This window comes from Pan paniscus, chromosome 4, assembly GCF_029289425.2.
Source record: "Pan paniscus chromosome 4, NHGRI_mPanPan1-v2.0_pri, whole genome shotgun sequence".
NCBI lineage: Eukaryota > Metazoa > Chordata > Mammalia > Primates > Hominidae > Pan > Pan paniscus.
In genome coordinates, this window is record NC_073253.2 from 65,933,731 (window position 1) to 65,956,727 (window position 22,997).

Below are 22,997 nucleotides of genomic sequence, written 5' to 3' on the forward strand. Positions count from 1 at the left end.
TTTCCAGTGCCGAGAGTTTCAGTACAATGTGGAAATGGATACTGACACATTGTGCCTCAGCCTTTCCCCACCTGCCCGGCTGCTGCTGCTGCTGCTTTTTGTTGCTGTTCTTGGTGTCTTCCGTCCCTGTCACCTGCCAAGCCCTTGGTCAGGACATGGTGTCACCAGAGGCCACCAACTCTTCTTCCTCCTCCTTCTCCTCTCCTTCCAGCGCGGGAAGGCATGTGCGGAGCTACAATCACCTTCAAGGAGATGTCCGCTGGAGAAAGCTATTCTCTTTCACCAAGTACTTTCTCAAGATTGAGAAGAACGGGAAGGTCAGCGGTACCAAGAAGGAGAACTGCCCGTACAGTAAGTAACAAATGCGTGCTCCCCTCCTTCCAATTATCCACCCCCAGCCCACACGGGGGGGAAAAATCTGTTCCAGATGTGGCCAGCTAAATATTTACGTCCCCAACCCCTGTAAAATGATTAAGTGGAATACTTTCACACTAATTCACCCCCCAACCCCCGTGTATACATTGTGCTGCCGCATCCCCTCCCCTAAGCGCGCTCCCTTCACATCCCCCACCCCTTGCCGCTCTACCCACCCCTTCCCTCCAGCCTGTCACTAGCCGGACCACGCAGGGCGCTCAAGAGAGTTGTTGCAGTGCAAAGATGCCCCTTTCTCTCTCCACCGCCTTTCCCACCTCATCCAAAGAGCTCTTTTTCCTTCCTTCTGGAAATGGCTCAAGTAAACACATTTTGTTTCTTTTCCCTGGCAATCTTGTTAAGAGTTTTGGGACAGGCTCCTCAAGCTGAAAATAATTATCCGCTGTCAATTATAGGGGCTTTGTGGGAACTTTATTTAAGAAAGAAAAGTCAATTCCACTCTCTCCCCACCCCCATCCCTTTACCCCACTACCTCTAGATATGAGCGAAAAGCATTTTTCTGGTTTTGATTTTTGTTTTGTTTTGTTTTGGGTCCCTTATGTTAGTTTGAGTGATTGCAGTCCATGAAGTTAGCTTTTCAGGCACCACCGCTGCTATTTGTCTTCTGCCTGCCTTCCCTCTTGGTAACATGATGCTCATGTCTGCATTGTCAATAGCGTATGCACTGCTTTGTGGTGTCCTGTTGTACTGTTTCTTCTGAAACCTCTCATATTGCAGAGCCATACTACTACAGCATTGTAAACATCTGGGACTGGATTCACACAGACCTCACACAAATTTCATTGTCATTCTTTTATTTTCAAAGTAAAAGTCATAAGTCTGTTTCCATGGCTATAGTTTATCCCACAGTGTGACATTTTCTCCTCAGCGTAAATTATGCCTGGGATCCCTACATTTTGGTCTTGCCTTTTCCCTCTCTCTTTCCTTCTTTCTCTCTTTCCCTTCTTTCTTTCTTGCAGGGGTGTGGGCTGGTTGGGGGAAGAGAACTAGAAGAAGAGGGGTGGATATTGTGTCTCTTCTTGAATCAACCCAGCAAACCCAGATTACTCTGTTGACTTCCTTTCTCAGATACTTTCAAGTGGTGAGACTTATTCATCCACTATTGATTGTTATGTGAAAGGAACCCAAGGCTCTGTAATGGCACACTGAAGACAGTAGACAATGATGTTTAAACATCTTTAGTGACCATTTGGCATTATCTCAATGGTAAATTCCAAGTCACCTTTAAAGGGGACATTTTTGTGTTAGTTGTTCAGGAATTCTAAGCATAGATTGTCAGTTAACTTAAATACGTCAGTCAAACATTTCAAGATTCCTTGGTTTAGAAAGTACCAGGTACTAATGGGAATGACAGTTGACCAGAATTTGGTATTTTATTTTTGAATACAAATTTACAAGAATTAAGAATTTAGTTTTCTTCTGTGGGGATGTACACACATTCAACATTAACTTCTGTTTCTCCTCAGCCACTGGTTCTATTTACTAAAATTCACAATATGTTTATAAGTAATAAAAATATGTGTAGAGGTGCTTTTAAAGTGTTTCATTTTATGTTTCATACTAAAGATATTAAGTACCACATTATCTGATTCAAAGAAAGTAGCTGAAATAATGTCATAATTATGACAATTATTTTTGCTTAAAAATCATTTGTTACCTGAATTCATTAGATCCTATGTATATAACCTTTAAGGTTTTTCGATTAAAAATTTAAAAACTTTATTTACTTCTAAAATAAAATAGTTGTGGTGTCATTCAGTTAGCAGGATGGGGAAGAAGCTATCCAAACATTGGGCTGGACAGAGTGAGCTGGGAATTAACAACAACAACAAAAAATTCCGATGGACTCATTTCTTATTTTTCATGGAGAAAACTCAAAAGAATATGATAAAGTTTCAGAGTGTTATCCTTGAGCAAACTTTTTTCTTTTTAAAAAATGTTTGTGCTATACTTTAAATGTCTTTATGATATGACTTAAGGTCAAATCTGCTCTGTTTTAGTTTACACAACTTAAATTGCTATTTTCTAGAATAATAATCACGTGTGATTAGCTGCAGAGTAAAATGATTTCCACAGTACACACTGAATTTCATCTTTACAATAAGAACTATCTGCAAGGAAGAAAAGTACACAATATATATTGTATAAAAGGGGTGTAGAAAAGTTCCATCCTAACTGTCCAAAATATACTAATATTTTATTTTCTCTGTGATAACATACATTACTTGTTATAATGACAAGCTAAATATCTTATATGGTAATGCAATCTTAATCAATGGTTAACAGTGAAAGGGGAGGGGTTCACTCTGCTAAATATTGTCAAACCATAAATAATTTAGGCTTTCCAAGAACATCTGTGTCAAAACATAGCAAGTGAAAATTAGAGATTGAAAAAGCCTTAATTTCACATGTGGCCAGGTAATCTAAATGCTGCTACGATTTCCAGCTGGACTGATTCAGCTGAACTACATGGTATCATTAAGATATTGTCTAAATGTTGCATAATTACATGTGAACAAACTTTTACCATGCCTACAGGGTAGCCAGCCAGCCGTCCACCAAATGGTAGCTTGTCAAATACTAGGATCTCTAACCTCTGAAGAGTGTCAGTTCCTTTTCCAAAAACCACATTTCAGTAACATTTTCCTAAACAAGTTATTAATTATTCTCAATACACAAAGCTGTTCTTTTGAGGTTTGCTTATTTGAAGATTAATTTTCTTTGTTACTTTTGACCCTAGTATTATTGCTGCTAAAATACAGTAACAGCTTATCTAAGAGGTTATATGTTTTTGATGTCCTGGGTAATTAAACAACTGTTTTCTGGCTTTTTGCCAGCAGAATGCTAACAAAAGGGAAGTAAGACAATCATTCATAAGTATTGCAAAATCATTTTTAACTTCTACTTTCAAAGCTAGTTCCCAGAAATTCGATCGTTCTAAAAAGACCACATGCGTTAACAAAGCTCTTCTCTATATGGGTGATTATTATAATTTTTGAGGGTGGGGGGCTATACTTTTTGTTTGCTTCTTTGCCATGATATGAGAGTAGAATAAAGAGAGCAGAGATGAATTATGTTTCTCCTGCTAGAAGTCTGAGAAAGCTTGAATAATTTAGAATAGCTGTGGTGTATCTGTCACTAGATATGTGTAGGCTCATTTAGGTTTTGTTTTATCATTCTTTACATCTAGAGCTTTGCCCTTGAAACCTTACCACTCGGCTTTAGTTCTGACCTCTTAGAAAGGCTGGATACAGCTGTTAGGTATCCTTGCAACTGGGACCAGTTGACTTATTTCTGGATGTGAGTAAAACAGCTGTGAGCTTCTCCCATGGTTGTCATTTGTAGAAAAGAGGGATCTAGTGAAAGGAAAATGTACCCTAAACTTGAGACAATTAAGAATAGATATTCCAAAAAGGGAAACTCACAAAAAAGGCTCCTGGGCCTTTCTGGGAAAGAAGAATGGGAGGCAATAGAGAAATCAATATGTAAAGAGTATGTAGTATATGCTTTATCTCTTTAAATACACACTTCATTTAATAATCATAATAGTCCTACAGCTATCAACATTTTTCAAATTTGAAAACTCATACTGAAAAAAGTAAATTGTCCAAGGTCATTCAACTAGACATGGGCAGAACCAGGATTCAAGCCCCAGCCTATTGGTTGTATCTCTCCTTTCTTATTGTACCTTTCTGCTACTTCCAACATTAATATCAATTTATTAGAATTTGACACCTCAAATCTCTAAAAAACAAATTATCCAAATCTTTACTGGCTTCTTGCTGTGAACACCCACAGTTCTTTAGAATTAAATTGGAACAGAAATAAAATGACAATTGCAGAAAAACAAATACATTAAACGTGTCATTGCAGGTGGCCACATGATATCAGACAAGGTTAGTGTATTCTCTAGGTAAACTCTCTCTTTTGATATTTGGGAATATAATTGCTTATGGATACACACAAAATACACATACATCAATCTCACTCATGTTAACAGAGGTCATTAGGAATACATGACTATTTAAGAAAAATCCATGAATGTCATTTTATATAGTAATTGTTTACAGCTGAGGGCCAAATGTTTAATTGTTCCCATGTGTAATAAAATAATTTGATTGTAAATACCTGTGATAAATTGGACTGTTGCAGAAACTTCTGATATATGACTCTAAAAAGGGCGACGTCTTAGAGACTTAAGCCATACATATTAAGAAAAATTTAAAATAAACCTGCAAATCAAAAAGACACTTTACCATATAAAATGACAGATTATTATCTGGGATTATTACTTTTTAACCAGGACTAGAGCTTATTGTAGGAAGCTAAATGAAGTGAGAAAAAAATAATTGTTGAGGAAAATAGGAACTCAGAAGTGATCTTCTAATAACGACACAAGAGTTTTCTGTGAAGAAAAACAATTTATGGCTTCCACTGGTATCTTATTTCAGTTGTGGTTGTTTCTAGAATTTGGTTGCATAATTTATAACCGGCAGCATTTAATCACGAGCATTGAGGATTTATGAAGGTGGAAGACACTGTATTTAATGTTTACATGACATTGTCCTGTTACCTTTACTGCATTCCTACCATATGGACCCTCCACTTTGATGGCTTTATCATAAATCTATTAAAAATGCACAATTCAAGAGAGTTTCCTCTTCATAAACCTGATTTATAACCACCTACGAGGAGAAACCTAAGGAAACAGTTGTCAGGAATCAGATGCCCGTATTGGAGCATGAGAATTCAGAGACACCAAATTCTAGGTCTTGGATATTTCAGTAACCTATTACCTAAAGGTGTGAATGACTCTTTAAAAGCAGGTGTTTTCAAAATGATGTTTAGGCACAGAATTTTAACAAAAGAAAAAGAAGTAGAAGAAGCGTGTCTTATAGGATCAAATAAACTCCACTGTCTTCATAGTTTCTTCTACATTTATACTATCCAGTTTAGAGTGAAAAGCTTTATTCCAGTGCATTTCTTTAGAATTTAAAGAACTGATAGTAGAACATGAATGAACACTTTAAATTTCTATACAATTACTTTAATGTCCAGAAGCAAACCCCATTTATTATCCAAATGTCTAACTTTCCACAAGCCAAAATGTTGAAAAAAAGTTGACAGCTCATTTGAAATGGAACTAATGTTCCTCCCATTTATGAGCTGCCTGTGAATAACTACATCTTTCCTAAGCCTTAATGTCTGTATGCTTATCTGACATTGTAGTGCAAATGATATTTCTTTATTATGCTTCAGAAAGAAGAGTAATATATGTGTATTAGTTCAAAGTGATTTTAATCTATCTTAACATTAATTCTGTGAACTTTGCGATGAAGAGTAATTCAGATGACATTTTTAGTATTACTGTTCCAACATCTGTCAACATTTATAGTTGATGTTTGCTTAATATAAGTAAAATATTAGAATTTTCCTTCCAGAAATTATAAATCTATTTTATTTTACAGTAAGATGGAATATACAATTCATGTTTATGTAATTTTAATACAGTTTTATCACAATATAGACAAGGAATCAACTTCATTTTGTCTCAAGTCATTTATGCAGAAGTATTTAAATCTTTCATGGTATATTGCAATGATTTAAGATAATTTACATTTGACATTTGACCAAGGGTGTTTATTACTTTGTTTCACAGATTTAAAACATTATTTTGTAATCGGCACTCTTTCTTCTCAGTGCATGTTACCTTTATCTGTGTCAGTCAGTCAGTACAACAAAGAATAGCTTAGAAATGTACTTTTAAAATTTGCGAAAGGAAATATACCTGCATCTTGGAAAGCCACTAGTGACACTCTGATACTGAATTAATGAATACAAAATGTTGATGTTTTACAGAATCAGTTTAAAACCCAGTACTTAATTTGTATAGATTTTACACAAATAGAAAGTTTCAAGACATCTAAAAGGGAGCCAGGTCACCCACAAAATAATGACCTTAAAGGCTCCATTCCTTTTAAATCAGATCAATTGTGTTCTTTCTTTGAACGCTATGTTCTAATTGGCACAATAAATCAAAGAAGACACTCAGAGTAGATTCCCATGTAAGGTGGACAACTGGACAGTGACTTTTTACTGCTGCTAACACGTGCATCCAATTACTATCTGATAGATTCATAGTGCTGGCAGTAAAGCATTGCCTTATTTTATAGTTCACCTAATAATTCTTCCTAAACCTGTCCACCTTTACCTATACCCATTCTGTCAGTATGTACATTATTAATGAATAATTTTCAAAGTTTTGGCATGCTTCCTGCAAAGAATGATGTCATTGAGCTCTTAATGAATCATCTAACCCTAATAGAAGGTAAAATATTGATTAACTTGATATACCCCAAATTTCAAAGAATTGTCAACTAAACCTAATAATTGCACCACAACTAGAACCTAATTCTCAATAGGGTGGGTTAAATTCCATCTAATTCTGAATAGTGTGGGATTGCTGCAAGATTTAGAACTTTTTTAAAAAGGTATTTTTAATGTTTTTCTGTAATTATTATTACTTTTCTTCAAGGACCTTGTGTTAACATGCTTTACTGATAAGCAGACATGTTATTTCATCCTTAACCTTTTTTGCTCCTGTGTTGAGGACAACTTGACATGTTCATAGAGTCTTTACAATTCAAGACTCATTGACTTCTTTCTAATAGCTTTGTTTTGAGTTAGTCTGTGACAACCCTGCTTCTGAGCCATTGTAAATCCCTAATAGTTTATCATCCCTTCCTCACTCCATTATTTTCACCTTCTTGGTTTTGTGTGTTTTTTTTTTTTATTACTTTTATCTGGTTTCTGAACTGGCTACATACCTTTAAGCCCAGGGAAAGTCATTCATTAGTATTACTTGGCACCCAAGGTGACATTCAGGGCCAGAGGCCTAGACATTTTCAGATGCGTAGCATCTAAAGCTGATAGTTTTGTTTTTATTTTGCATAAAAATCTTCAATGGTGTAAATTCAATATACTCCATCAGGACCGTCTTCTCATTTCGATTCTGCAGTGAATTCCTTCTTATCCCAGCATTCCAGGTCAATTTCTTTTAAGCTCTGCTGTAAGTGAAGTGGACAAACCACAGATAAGCCCCCTTCAGAGTGCTGATTATCCCATTACTAGATCATCATTCTGCATTTTTCCTCCAAGTTAAATTTTTGCTCCCAATAACTCTTCCTGCTTTTCCTATTTTCTTTTAAATTATTTGCATACATAACACTTACTAGCTACTTTGCCATTTTTCTCACATTTTTGCCTGTGTCTGGACTACCATGAAAGAAAGAAAGTGAAGATGATTTTGAAGACAGGGTCTCACTCATGATCACAGCTTACTGCAGCCTCAACCTGCTGGGCTTAGGCGATCCTCCCAAGCAGTTGGAACTGCAGGCATGTACCACACTGCCTGGATAATTTGCTGATTTTTGTTTGTTCGTTTTGTAGAGACAGGGTCTCACTATGTTGCCCAGGCTTGTCTCAAATTCCTGGGCTCAAGCAATCCTCCAGCCTTGGCCACCCAAAGGGCTGGGATTACGGGTGTGAGCCACCATACCCAGCCTGAACACTTATATTTTTCTACTTTAGTTTTCATTTATTTTAAAAAAGATGAATGCTGATTTGGAGGTCTTCGATATTCCCAACTTCCAGAATGGCACTTAGATTATCAAGCTTCTCTGTGTACCCCTGTCAAATATATGTGGCTTTTAAAAATAAAACCTAGGTTCTCAATAAAACTTTTTAAATCAGGAAACAATGTAAAATAGGTATATGTATGTCAGGTGAAACAAATATAGAAATACGTATGCCTTTACCAGGAATTTTTGAAACACCAACAGGAGTTAGAATCTGAATTAATTCCATAAGTGTTTTCATATACTTCTAAGAATTTTTTGGCACTGATTGATGAATTAGATTTAAGTTTATCATATGCAGAATCTGACTATTGACATATGTTAAATTTATGTTTTAATAATAATAAAAGTCAAGCTTGTTTTTACAATTGTTTCCAAATTTTAAGTAACTTTAATTTACTGATAGAATTATTAAAAGAAGAATTAATATTCTGTAACATGGGGTAAATGGTAACATATGGACACTGATTTACATACTATTGATAGTCTAAAGTAAGATACCTTTATAATGGTATTCATAGCAGTAATTACCAGATTTTGGGTGTCATTTTTTGGGAATATCTCTGCAGAAGGATATCATTCCACAAGTATTAAAGAAAAGTGCTAGTGATGTTAATCACATTATAGTATAAAACTTGATGAACAAAAATAGTGTTTTAGAGCTCAAATATGCTGACATCCAGGAAGCAAGAGAGACGGTAAAGATCACATAATGAAATTTTTTAGAAGCCAGAGGGAAAAGTAGAAAAAGAGAAGAGGCCCTAGAGTGTTTAGACACATACTGTGAAAGGAGGAGGAGATGCTTTGCTGGAGTGATGAAGACAAGGGTTTTGAACTCTCAGGAAAGAGATCAAGCTAATGAGTAGCACTGCAAAAGGGCTGACATGACAAGAAAGGTGTGAGGGAAATATAACCCAAGCCCTGGCATTCAACTGGATGTTAAATTAACTGAAATGAGAACCTATGATCTAAGAGAAGTCCCACAGAAGACATCGCAGCCAGGCTATCAAAGTAAGGAAAGCTAAGTCCCAGTTCCTGCTAAAGAGGAGGTATGATAGAGTGATTAAAAGTATGGGCTTTGATTCAAAGGGATAAAAAGTATAGTCCCGGAGTGAAAGCAGGCTTTGAAGCCGCAGACCTGTAGGCAAACTGCGAGGTAAGAGTTGATAACTTTGGGCAAGTTGTCATCAGTAAAACAAGGATATTAACAATACCTACCTTTTTACTACATGGTAAAGATGAAATGAGATCGTATATTTATTCATTGATTCATTCATCTGAAATTTGAGTGCTTGCTTTGTGTCAGATAGTGTGTGAGGCACGAATAAATGCATTGTTGAAAAAAGTTGGTCTTTCTGCTCTCATAGAGCTTACACTCTCCACAGATAATGTCAAAAACGTTAACCAAGAGGTGATATGATGAAAAATTGAAGTGAGTGTTATCAATGACACAAGTACAGTGTTTTAATAGAAAACAACTGGGAACTACCCCAAAGAGCACTGCTAGAGAAGCCTTTTGAAGAGGTGAGAAGGGAACTACCCCAAAGAGCACTGCTAGAGAAGCCTTTTGAAGAGGTGAGAAGGGAACTGCAAAGGGAGAGTTTGGTGCCTCATTCAAGAAGTACAGAGAAGGCACATTGAGGCTGGATGTGGCAGAAGTTTGAAATCTGAAATGACACACACACAGCTTAATGGTGCCTGTCACATCATAAGCCTTAATCAAAAGGATACTATATGAAGAAAAAGTAAATATGATGCTTCCTCTTATTTCAGGGGGAAACATCAGGAAAGCAACAATTATATTATTCGATGAAGTGGAAATTAACAATGCTGGAATTGAGGAAAGAGGCAGGAAGGAGAAATATACTTGGTTTTTGTTTAAAAAGGGAAATATCGGCCAGGCGCAGTGGCTGACCCTGTAATCCCAGCACTTTTGGAGGCCGAGGCGGGCAGATCATGAGGTCAGGAGATCAAGACCATCCTGGCTAACACGGTGAAACCCCGTCTCTACTAAAAATACAAAAAATTAGCCGGGCACGGTGGCGGGTGCCTGTGGTCCCAGCTACTGGGGAGGCTGAGGCAGGAGAATGGTGTGAACCCAGGAGGCAGAGCTTGCAGTGAGCCGAGATTGTGCCACAGCACTCCAGCCTGGGCGACAGAGCGAGACTCTGTCTCAAAATAGAACTACCTGAAATTTGATTTGGAATTGTAATATTCACACTGTTCTGAAGTTTTGGGGAAAAAGTTAGAGGCCTGGTTCTTTAAGAAATTGGTAGAAGAAACAGATTGAGCACTTCTAATCCAAAAATCTCAAATCCAAAATGCTCCAAAGTCCAAAACTTTTTGAGTGCCAACATGATGCCACAAGTAGAAAATTCCAAACCTGTCCTCATATAACAGATCACAGTCCAAACACAGGGGCACAGTTTATTCAGCATCCCCAAGGGGAAAAAAGACCCTCCCATCCCCCTTCAGCTGCTGTTGCTTAACAGCTGATACAGGTATTCTGGTGATGCTACTGTGCTGCCTAGTTACCCCCAACACATGATTTTTTCACTGTAATAGTGGTATGTCATGTTGTTTACTCTTAAGTACTTATGTATGAATAAGTGTAAGAAAATGATTGCTTATCAGTAGCATTTAAATTCAGAGTCAGGAATGATGGTGATGCCAAACAACCACAGATTACCTACATCAACGGCTAAGATAGTGACATCTTTGCTTTCTGATGGTTCAATGTATATGGACTTTGTTTCATGAACAAAATGATTTAAAATATTTTTAAAAATTACTTCCAGGCTGTGTGTATGTAAACCACAAATTAGTTTTGTGTTTAGACTTGGGTCCCATCCCCAAGATATCACATTATGTATATGCAAATATTTCAAAAACTGAAAATTCCAAAATCTGAAACCTTTCTGATCCCAAGCATTTCAGATAAAGGATACTCAACCTGTATTTGAAAACTGAAGGTAACTTGAGGAGAGAACAAGGTGCTTAAAATAAAGAATAGAAGATGAATATTTTCAAGGACACAAGCTGTAAAAGGTTAAAAGAAAGAAAAAAAGAATCGCAAAATAGGTAACCGTGGAGATTTGATGACTATAGAATAAAAGGCAACAAAGAAAAGTAATTCTTAATTTTTAAATATTTCAGAATAAGTCTTATATTTCAACTTACAGTTTTGAGACAGCATTATCACAGATACTTAGTTCTTATTAAACTTGGTAGTTGTTTTTTGTTTCTCATCCTATTACTGTGACCTTTTTGGCTCATACCCTTAAAGCATTTGTAGTCTAGAAGTAGAAAGAGGAGATCGTCACAGGGAGTTGGAAGAGCATATAAGGCAGTTTCTACTCAATGCCAAGAAGCAGGGCAGAATTTAAGTAAACAGCAGTCTCTAACTGAGGGAGAGATGCATGACATCAGGGGGTCACACTGAGGATAAGGGACTCCAGCTAGACAGAGATAAAACAAGAGAAGGAAGAATATTCTAAACGAAGGCACAGAAGTGTGTGGGTGCAGAGTCAAACATGAAGTTTTCAGGAAATCACAGGGAGGAAACAAAGTTTACATGCAGGTGGGCATCTTCTGACAGACAAAGCAAAGTACAGTAGAAGGTGGTATCATGTGAGAGGGAAGTATGTAAATGTATCCCTACATCTGAGGATCTAAACTTTCTGGCAAAATATTACATTGACATGATTTTTATTTAAACTTGCCCTTTACTTTTTTTTTCATTTTTACTTTTTGAAGTAAAAAAAGAAAGAAAGTGGAAGAATATTTCAAAGGAGTATTATCTATATTATAATTGACAATCTAAATATAGTAAGTAGCAAGAAATTGTAGCTTAATCAAAAGAAAAAAGAACTAATTTTATACTAGGGACATGGAAAAGAAGAGTTCTTCTGCTCTTCACTAAAATGACATTATTCTTCATATTTCTGATTTGCCAAATGATCATTATTTTACAATTTAAAATACTTGGAACTTCAAAAGTTCTTAATATGTATATTTCACTGTGAAGAGGTTTTGTAATTTCCAGCAAATCCCCAAAAGGAACACCTGACGCATCAGTATTTCTTGCTCTAGTTGTGGGTTTTTTTTTTGTTTTTTGTTTTTGGCATTTGTATTCTAACTTGTCTTAGATTTACTTGGTTTAGATAATCAGAAAAAGAAGCAAAATATGCTAAACTTCTTTTTCTGGAAAAGGAGTACATGTAAGTGTTTTTTAAACAAACTAGGAGAAACATACAGACAGCATATATACAACTACACCCCCCTACTGACACTATGAGCTCTCGAGTCAGACTTCTTGGTGTAGAATCTGGGTTATTTATAAAACTTCATAGTTGTGTGATCGTAGCCAAGTTACTCCCTGGGTCTTGGTCTCTGCATCTTTTAAGTTTAGATAAACCAACCTCACCACTGTTGGAAGAATGAGTCATAAATTTACAAATGATACTATAAATGTAAAGTTGTATTAAATATAGGACCTAACACCATGTAAGAGTTCAACAATGTTAGTTCTCATTACTCTTTTATGCCATGACTGCTTGTGTTGTTACTAATTATTCCATTATGTGAAAAATTCCCTAAATCATTGAATAATAAAAACTTCAGCAGATTAATGCTTTTATCAATTGATTCTCAAAAAAATTTTGTAATATAGGTAAGATCATCGTTGTTATACCCATACTATGTTTAGATGAGAAAATTAGGCCTAAAAGTTATTGTGCCAGACTGACATTATAGAGTTAACATAATTGAGGATAAAACCTAGGCCAGTCTTAGTGATGGTGATCTTCTATCTTTGCTTGCCTGGGACAGTCCCAGTAAATGTCTCTTGTTCTGGCATTTTATTATTAACACCTGTTCAGTCTCAGTGTACTATCACAAGACCATCCTAGTCTTAATCAGTGTGGTCTATGTAAGGCACAAATCCACACAAGCTAGTTCCCTCTTAGATACTACTACATTCCATCACATCCCATGTCATATGTCATATAATATCATGTAATCTCTATATTCCTTCACATGTCATATAAGACCCTCATGATTTACTCCCTACCAACTCCCTGGCCTCGTTTGTTACTACAGTGCCCATTATAGCTATTTTATGTTGATTTCAGTTCTAGAACCTGCCTTGTCCCTTCCTGTTCAGCCTTGCCAGACACTGCTAGGTCGGCCTGGAATGATGTTCCTGCCCTCTTTCCCAGCTCTTCTTCTTTTCAAATTTCACTTAGATGTCATCTCTGGGAAACCTTCCTGCTGTCCTCTCAAAACCTGTGCTTCCAAAAACCATATACCTAGCATTATAATGCAATACCACACTTGATTAGTTGACTGTTTACCCATCTAGTTTCCTCATAAACAGAAAACTTGTTGAGAGTGAGAACCATACCTCACTGATTTTTACATGCATGCACTTAAGATAGTATTTGGCATATAATAAGTCCTCTTTCTATATATTATTAGGTAAATAACTGCTTTTAACCATATGATCTTGGTCAACTTACTTAGACTCTCAAAGTTCAGTCACCTGGTCTGGAAAGGTGATTAATATGCTACCTACCTAAAATGATGGTTGAAGTAAATTAGCTCTTAAAATTTCACTTAGTTCTAAGTTCTACAATTCTGAGAACCTGAAAAATAAGTTAGTAGGGCTATCATTATTTAAGAGACTGTTAAGTACTTAAATTCATTAAAATTTCTGAATTAAAAAAATGTGTAATCATGAAGTGAATCATTTTTCATGTTCCTCTACTTTTCCTAAGGTTACTACTGATAACATTCAGTGGGGATTAAAAATTACTTTATCCCCTTTAAAATTCCTGCTGACTATGAGACAGTTATTTCTAGTTTCAGAGTTGTGTTTATGGATTCTTGGATAATTTGGTGGTTATTAAAAAATGAGCAATTCTTAGTAATTATTTTAGAGAGGAAGAATAAAGTGCTGTAAAGAGTGGGAGTAAAGGGAGTGGTCTTGTCTGTGTCAAAACATTTACTGTGGATCTTAAGCAGGTCATTTACTTTATCTTGGCCTCAGAGACTTAATCTATAATATGAGTGTATTAAACTACATTATTATTAAAATATTTTAGTTTAGTATATTTATTTCACAGACTAAGGACCAGATTCCTGGAGTGTACCTATATTAGGAAATAAAGCTATATTATGCTGAATAATGAGCACCCAAAGACATCAGGTTCTAATCCTGGAACCTGTGAATGTTACTGTATTTGTAAAGTTTTGCAAATGTGATCAAGTTAAGGATCTTGAAATGAGGAGATTATTGTCATTGTCCAGGTAGGCCCTTAATGCCATCACAAGTGCCCTTATAAGAGAGACACAAGGAGATTAGACATACGTAGAAGCACAGAAGGCAGAAGGCATTTTGAAAATGGAAACAGAAAGATTTAAAGATACAATGTTGTTGTCTTTGAAGATGGACAAAGGAGTCATGAGCCAAGGAGACTGGAAGAGGAAAGGAACAGATTGTCTCCCTAGAACCTACAGAGGAGTTTGGCCCTGCTGACACCTTGCTCTAGGCCCAGAAAAATTGATATTGGATTTCTAGTCCCCAGAACATTGAGAGAATAGATTTATATTAGTCTAAGACACCAACTTTGTGGTAATTTGTTGCAGAAGCCATAAGAAACCAATACAGATATGGTACTTAGAGCAGGGTCCTGCTGTAACTCAACCTAAAAATGTGAAAGTGGCTTGGGACGTGGACAGTGGACATAAGCTGGATGGATTTTGAAGCACATGATAAAGAAACCTGGATTTCTTTAAACAGACTTCTGTTAGAAATATGAGGATAAAAGGTGCTAAGGTGAGGATTTAGGAGGAGGTGTGAGGCACAGTAGAGAATGCCTACCTCATTTAGAGAATACATATAACATCATAAACAGAAAGCTGGTGGACATATTAACATTAACAGTGCTTTTTTTGAGGGCTCAGAAGGAAATTAAGAATATGTTATTGAAAACTAGAAGAAAGGCAATCCTTTCAGCTACAGAAATGTAGCTGAACTGTGTTCTACGTTGTGTGAAAAACAGAACGTGTAAGTGATGAATTTGGATATTTAGCTGAGGAAATTTCCAAGCAAAGTGTTGAAGGATCAGCCTGGTTTCTTCTTCCTGTTTATAGTAAAATGCAAAAAGAAGGAGATAAAGTGAAAAAAGAACTGCTAAGCAGAATCAAAATAGCACTTGATGATTTGGGAAATTCTCAGCCTATCCAGATTGCAAAAGATGCTAAGTTGGGAGATTCACTGTTAGGAAAGCATGCTCTGAAGAGAAGGCTAAGGGTACGACTAGACAACCTTATGATAGTGCTGAAGAAATGAAACATGTGATGGATGGATTCCCTCAGCCACCTCAGCAGAAGTCAGGAATAGAGATGAGGTTACCTAGGAAAGATTTGTAGAGAACCCTCTTATGGCATGAATCCCTGTGACATACACGGGAGGACCACAGAGTTTTTGAGAATGTTGTATCAGCAGAAACACTGCCAGCTGGAACTAAAATAGACAAAGACAGAGCAAGTTGAAGGAAGGCTGTCAGACTCCCAAAATTCTACAGGCAAGTTGATAAAACTATTCAGCTGCAAACACATGATAGCTTTAAAGAAAAAGGATCACCATGAGTGCAGAGCCTTGGGTACAAAGGAAGTGCAGAGGCATAGAAGTAGAGACTCTAGCCATGTGCCCTGAGGCAGGACCCTCAAGTCACAGAGGTTGATTCCCAGGCCTTGAAACCTAGTGGAGTTTACCCTGCTGGATTTTGAAATTGCTTGGGACCAGTGACTTCTTTCTTCTTTACATTTTTCTCCTTTTGGAATAGGAATGTTTATAACTGTTATACTATGCTTGTTCTACCATTGCATTTTAGGAACTGATAACTTTTTTTCTAGTTTTATGGACTCAGTAATGGAGAATAATTTTGCCCAGGATAGATCATACCCAGAGTCTTATCCATATCTGAATTCCATTATTTACATTATACAATTTGAGATTTTTGAGCTGCTGTTACTTAAATGAGATTTTGGGCTTTAATTTAGGTAGGATATAGAAGGCTGAATAATGGCCACCCAAAAATATCAAGCTGTAATCCCTGGAATGTGTGACTATTACCTTATATGGTAAAGTTTTGCAGATGTGATTAAATTAAGGATTTTGAGATGAGGAGATTATCCTGGATTATTCAAGTGGGCCTCATATACCATGACAAATGTCCTTATAAGAGAGAAGCAGAGGGAGATTAGATGTACACACAGAAGGCAGAAGATGATTTGAGGATGGAAGCAGAGATTTGAAGATGCTACACAGTTGGCTTTCAACATAGTGGTAAGGCCATGAGCCAAGGAATGTGGCCAAGGAATGTGGCACCAGAAGCTGAAAGAGGCAGGCAATGGATGCTCCCCTGGAGAGCTTCTAGATGGAATACAGCCCTGCCAACACCTTAATTTCAGCCAAGGGAAACAGATATTAGAGTTCTGGCCTCCAGAACTGTGAGAGAATAAATTTCCGTTGCTTTAAGCCATCAACTTTGTAGTAATTTGTTATATCGGCCCTAGAAAAGTAATACAGGAATCTAAGACAACTTTGTGCAGCCCAAATTAAGGATAATTTGACAAAAACAAAGCACTATCTTGTGGTAGATAGTACTAAGCATGGACTCAAATAGATGTAAGTTCTAACCTCTTAACGAATGGTGTGAGTGAGAAATGTCTCTAAACTTTTGTTTTCTAATTCCGTCTATGAGGATTAAATGAAATAATCTATGAAAAGTATCTAGGAAAGTATCAGGCTTATAATGGAACCTCAAATTTTAGTTGAATCTAAAGGGATAACAAATTTAGTTGACTATATGCTTTTAAAACGTTATTTTAAAATATAGTTTATTTGCTTACAATACCTTGACTGCTAGGCACTACAAAAGCAAAGGGCTTTGGTTGTTTGATACAGAACCTATCCATAAAAGTAGCCTGTTTTTCCTTTGGGCGATACATTCAATCTGACTTGATTAAAGCGTTTCCATTAACCTGGCCCAAAAGCCCCTTTTCTGAAGATAGGCGCTAAACCAATGGGAACCTTTCCTATTTAAAGAAGCCCCTTTATATTTAAAGGTGAGAGAAGACCAATTTTTAAAAATGGGTAATTAGTGTTGCCTTAGTTCATTTTCTGTTGCTTGTAAGAGACTACCTGAAACTGGGCAATTTATAAGAAACAAAGTTTGTTTCTTATATTTCTGAAGTCTGAGAAGTCCAAAGTCATGGAGCCACATCTGTTGAGGGTATTCTTGCTACTGTGGACTTTCTGCAGGGCACCGTGGCAGCAGAGAACATCACACATCAAAGGGGCTGAGTGTGGTAGTTCAGGTTCCTCTTTCTCTTCTTATAAAGCCGCCAGTTCTACTCCCATTATAATCCATTAATCAATTAATCCATTAATGAATTAATCCAATCATGAGGGCAGAGCATTCATGAACCAATCACCTTTTGGTTCCTGTTGCCATACTGGGGATTAAATTTCAAAATGAATTTTGGAGGGGACAAATATTCAAACCATAGCAAATGTAATTAAATTTCAGTAACTGGTACATTCTGAAGGATTTTTCAACATTTATGTTGACGTTACTGTGTATTTACTCTTTGAAACTAACATCTTTTATCATCTATCTTCTCTCACTATGTGTAGATTTCCTTTAACATCCTACCTTTAAGCCTCTCACATCTCAAAATGTTTCCATAATACATAGTACAACTCTCCTAAAATTTATTAACATCTTTGTTTACATCACTTGAATTTTTATGGCTTGGAAAAAAATAAGATTCTAAAACTGGCATTTCCTCTTACAGAAAATTTGTTTCTCTCATAGTAATAGGGGCTATGAAGTTAGAGACAGCAGACAAATGTTTTGTTGTCAAGTCTTAGGGTAATGGAGCTTTTATGGAGCTGAGGCTGACTGAAACAGCTGCTAATTTAGAGTGTTATGGAGCTTACTTCTTTTTCTCCTCAACACTCTTTGTCTACTGAGTGCTGGGACTATAGTAATTTGAGAAGAGAGATGATGGTTGTGATATTGGGAAAGGTGGTGCAATTAGGAATGGGGCTCCAGTGCAAGGGAACGAGATAAGAAATGTGACCCAGGATTACCTTGAGCACAGAGAGCACATGAGGATCAATTCTACCAACCCCAGTGCCATTCAAGGATTTTTACTTATATTATCTGAGACTAGGCAAATAAATGCATATGTTCATTCCAATCCCCAGGAGGTTTCTGAAACTTTCTTAGAGATAGAATGCCCACAGATAAGAGTTGTGCATTCTGATTTGAGATCCATACCCTACCTATTTCTCTTTATAAGAAGATTCTTTCTAATGAGCATTTAGAAAACAGGCTTGGAGAAGGAGAGGAAAGCCAGATTGGAAATAGGTAGTAATAACAGGCAGTAATAGATATTTCTCAAACTTGGGTCTATGGACCACATGCTCAGAATGAACTAGTGTGCTTGCTCAAAATGAAAATTATAAAAGTCTCATTCTAGATGCACTGCACAAAGTTGGCGGTGGAGGAGGGGGGCAAATATGTTCACACATAGAAATCTGAACTTTAATAATCTCTAAAAAGCAATAAAATTAAGAGTAACACTAAATTAAGTGTAGAGGTGATGGGAGGAAAGGCCAAAGGTCTTTTGAGCTTGAGATAATCTGAAAAATTTGGCAGAATGAATTTCATACACATATTCCAGGTTTGCACATTTTGTGTTTTTGCACATATTCTGGAAAGGGAGAAAGTTCCAGTATATTCTATAAAAAGGGGGTAATTTTTAAAGTAAGTTAAAACACATGCTTAAGTTTAAATGCTCCCTGTTTGGTGAAAGAGATTTTCTGATAAATCTGAGATTAGGTCAGTTTTCAGCTCACTCTTGTAAGTGTCTGAGTGCGTGTGTGCTAAAGCTGGAGGGAGGGAAGAGAAGATATGATATTCATCAAAAGCTGGCTGTTTTCTCACCATGTCAGAGTGCTCCGCCACTGCTATTTATGAGGAAGAGCTGGGGATGCTACACCAAATGACAGTCGTGTAAACAAACTTTTAGGGATTGAGAGCTCTTCCCTTCTTCTTTTTTAAGCCACAGGAATTTATGCGTATGTGCGTCTAACCCCAAGAGTGTTGGCGGGAACCTAGCCCTCAAAGTGATCACTTGAATTTGCAGCCCAGCCTCCAAAACTGGAAACATGAAGAAGGAATATTGACGAGATTCTATAGTTTCCTCAGGAACCATCTTTTGAACTCAAAGAGTTCTTTAATGTCTTATGGTTTATTGAGAAAAAAGTCCTCTATTGTGAGAAATTATTTCCTTCAGCTGTGGAGATTATTTGAGTTTCAGTTCCTGTAGATGACCTTTTCTCAGACGAGTGAACTGGAACTACAGTCAAAGCTGTGACTCTGTCCACCTTGGGTGTTTCATGAGTATACAAATTATAGGCTCATGTCTATGTAAGTGACATTTCTTTATACCTACAAAATACACATAATACCAGATTCATATTCCATATAATTCATGGAATATCTCCTGTAAAGTCATGGGAAACATGAATATGAAAATATTAATAAAGAATTGACCACATGGGCTGGAAGCAGTGGCCCATACCTGTAATCTCAACACTTTGGAAGACCAAAGCAGGAGGATTGCTTCAGCCCAGGAATTTGAGATCAGTCTGGACAACATAAGGAGACCTCATCTCTACAAAAAATAAAAAAAAATTAGCCAATCATGATGGTGCTTGCTGGTAGTCCTAGCTACTCGAAAGTCTGAGGTGGGAGGATCCCTTTCACTTAGGATGAGGCTGCAGTGAGCCCTGATGGTGCCACTGAACCCTAGCCTGGGCAAGAGTGAGACCCTGTCTCAAAAAAACAAAACAACAAAAAAATTGACAACACAATACACACTGACGCATTTTTCTTCCGTACAGATTTTTAAAAATATTTTTTCTTCATATCAAAGGCTTCAAAGTCATTTAATAAGCTTGACCTATAGTTTCAGCTGAATTTAGCAGTATGTAACCACTGACAATGGCCATAACTAATTAGTCTGAGATGATTATTGTACTGAACAACCTAAAGTAGTGTGGTTGGGTTTTTCACAGTCCCAAAAGACTTCATGGAGGTGTGGAGGTTTGAAATTATTTGTTATGTGCTGTGCTATGTTGTATGAGGCACTTAGCCAAAGACATCTTTGTCCTAATGTTTTGTGCTCCAAAGAAGGCATCAAATTATTATTAAAGAATCTGAATTGCATACTTCCAATTTTACTCATTGAAAAATGCCATCCATCAATTGTCTTATTATATATTTTCCCCTATTAGTGACTATGATTATAGATAGAATAGAAATATATTGCCTTAGTCCTAGACCATCCTACCCTCTCATGTCCTTATTCAGTGACTGGCACTCTGATTGAATTAGTAAAATTTTAAATTAGTAACATTGACATTTTGTGAAGAAGCAGACTGGGGACTAGAAAGGGAAAAATTAGAATTTGGAATAGGTTGTTATTAAAGTCATATTTTTATAGTCTGTTACGTTAACTATAAAAAAATCCTTGTTTCCCTATGTTGATCTTGGGCAAGGTTTTGAGGCAATTCAGTTTTAATCAACATATGTGTTCTTTATGTGCCACTGTGTTTTTATTAAATTACTTTGTGTATTAGCACATTACATTTAAAAAACAGATAGACTTTTAAAAAAAAACAGCATACAAAGTTTTCTTAGGCAGCATTGAATGATTAATGCAAACTGGGTGAATGGTCTTAACTACTGATATCTAGCTCCTGGTTTTAGATATTGTTTCAGTTCTGTTTTTAGAATAGGAGAAAATAATAACTAATGATATTGAATGCTTAGGCCTATGTACTTTATATGTATACTCATTTAATGCTCAAAACAATCCTAGAGTGTGGATACTAGGTTATCCTATTGTACTGATGGGAAAATTTGAAGCTACTGAAAAGCCGAGTAACTTCACTGAGTAGTTAATAAGTGATGAGACTAGGATTTGAACCCAGGTAGTATGGCTTCAGTTCCTGTGCACTTAATCACTAAGCTATTGTGCCCTTTGATAAGATGCAACTAGTCTAATTTGAAATCCTTCAATTAGACAGAGGAAAATTAGTCACTATGCTACATCAGCAAATTAAACTTTATAGCTAGAGGAAACTTCCATAGAGTATTCTGTGCTTTCTTGACAAAGTTTGCCTACATAAAGGACAAAAAAAGATCTCTTCTTGCCATCTACAAATGTTTACCTGCAGTTAAAAAAGTCTGGCTCCTGACCACTTTTATTTTGAAACTCCTGATGGCTAAAAAAGAAATAGATGAAAAAAAATGGATATTTTTCAGTAGTTACTTTTCAAAGGATGATAAATGGAAACATTTAAAAAATACTTTTATAGTATGAATTCATTTTCTATCAGTTCTTTCAGTTTGAAATTTCTTTTTTTATTTGTTTAATATCAAAGATTTTTAACCTTCTCACATATGAGGAACACTATTTATTTTATTTTCTTGCAGTTTGAGAAATATTTGTCTTGATGCCAAACTGCCTGAAGACATACTCTTTTACAAAGAAAGCAAAATTTTAAGAGAAGTTAACTTAGGGTTGCTGACATTTATTTTCTTCTTTATTTAATCTTCCCATAGTTCCCAAGTTCAGAACTTGAAATATTATCTTTATTAAAGAAAGTATTTATATTAAACTCCCACATCTATATGTAGCCATTTTTAAGTCTAAAGTATAAATTAAAAATTATCCAGACACTATCAAATAAAATCCCCATCTTAGCAAATGCTTTTCCCAATGAATTTCAACCAAACTAACCTAGAATCAGCTTTTGGCGTACCTTGTACTAATGGAAGATTTGCTTTTTTGCTTTTGAAGGCAAATTGATATTCACAAATCATATGTCACAAGCCACTAAAAGTGTCAGAATCCCACAGCAGGCCCTTGGTAGCTTGTTAATCTCTCCTGTTTAAAGGAAACAGACTAATTCACTTAAATATAATGAAAGCCATGCCTGCCCCAGCTTAGTCCCTTAAAGCGTCAGCCCATACAAGTCCTGCCTTCTTTCTTCACCTCCTTCTTTCCTGGCTCTGACAATTAAACATGAAACTAAGAAGCAATGCTTTCCTTAATGTTGCCATGTCTGAGTTATTTCAGATGTCACATATGTGAAAATTGTGAAAATGCAGGATGCCTTTAAAAAAAATTTTCATTGACAATATATGCAAAGGGGTATCCTTGCCCACCTTTCACCATTGTTCTCAACAAAGCATAAAAGATAAAGCAGGATGTTAAATGCAGGGACCAGATGTATATATAACCTTTTGCCCTCATTATTCTAATTGGTTTCCATTAGGAGGAGGGAGGGAAAAGTAAAATAGCAAAAAAAAAAAAAAAAAAAAAAAAAGGAAATAATTGATATAGAGGTGAGAGAGTGAACTTTTAACATTGGATTGGCTAAAATCTGGGAATATTATAATCAGAATAATAGAAGAGCAATTTCAAAAGATCACATCAAAGGTGATTCATATAACACCAATAAACGGGGAGGAAATAATTTATCTTAATTTTATGCGCCCAGAAATTTTTCAACTGTGGTCAGTGGTGCCCCAACTATATTATTTTTAACACTTCTCATTTTTACATGTATTTTTGTACTTTGAAGGAAGAGCCAAATGTTCTCTGACTCTTATTGCCCAGATACACACAATCACATTTGTGGCTAACTATATTTGTATTTAGTTCTCCCCCTTCTAACCATGTGCATTTTCCCCTTTTAGTAGCATTAGCTATTTGTGGTTCTCCACGCTGAAATGAACTGTAATATGCAGTAAGGTTAGATCTTCCAATCAAGGA

General features: G+C 36.2%; 1 protein-coding gene across 1 annotated transcript in view; it reads left to right on the plus strand.

Moving 5' to 3' along the window:
* The first annotated feature begins 22 nt into the window (after positions 1-22).
* The window catches only part of FGF10 (fibroblast growth factor 10), an 87,930-nt gene continuing 64,955 nt past the window's right edge, over positions 23-22,997 (plus strand). Inside the window, exon 1 of the mRNA XM_003811011.5 lies at positions 23-351. Coding sequence (XP_003811059.1) covers positions 27-351 — 325 coding nt within the window. The 5' untranslated portion in view covers positions 23-26. The remainder of the gene's footprint in view (positions 352-22,997) is intronic.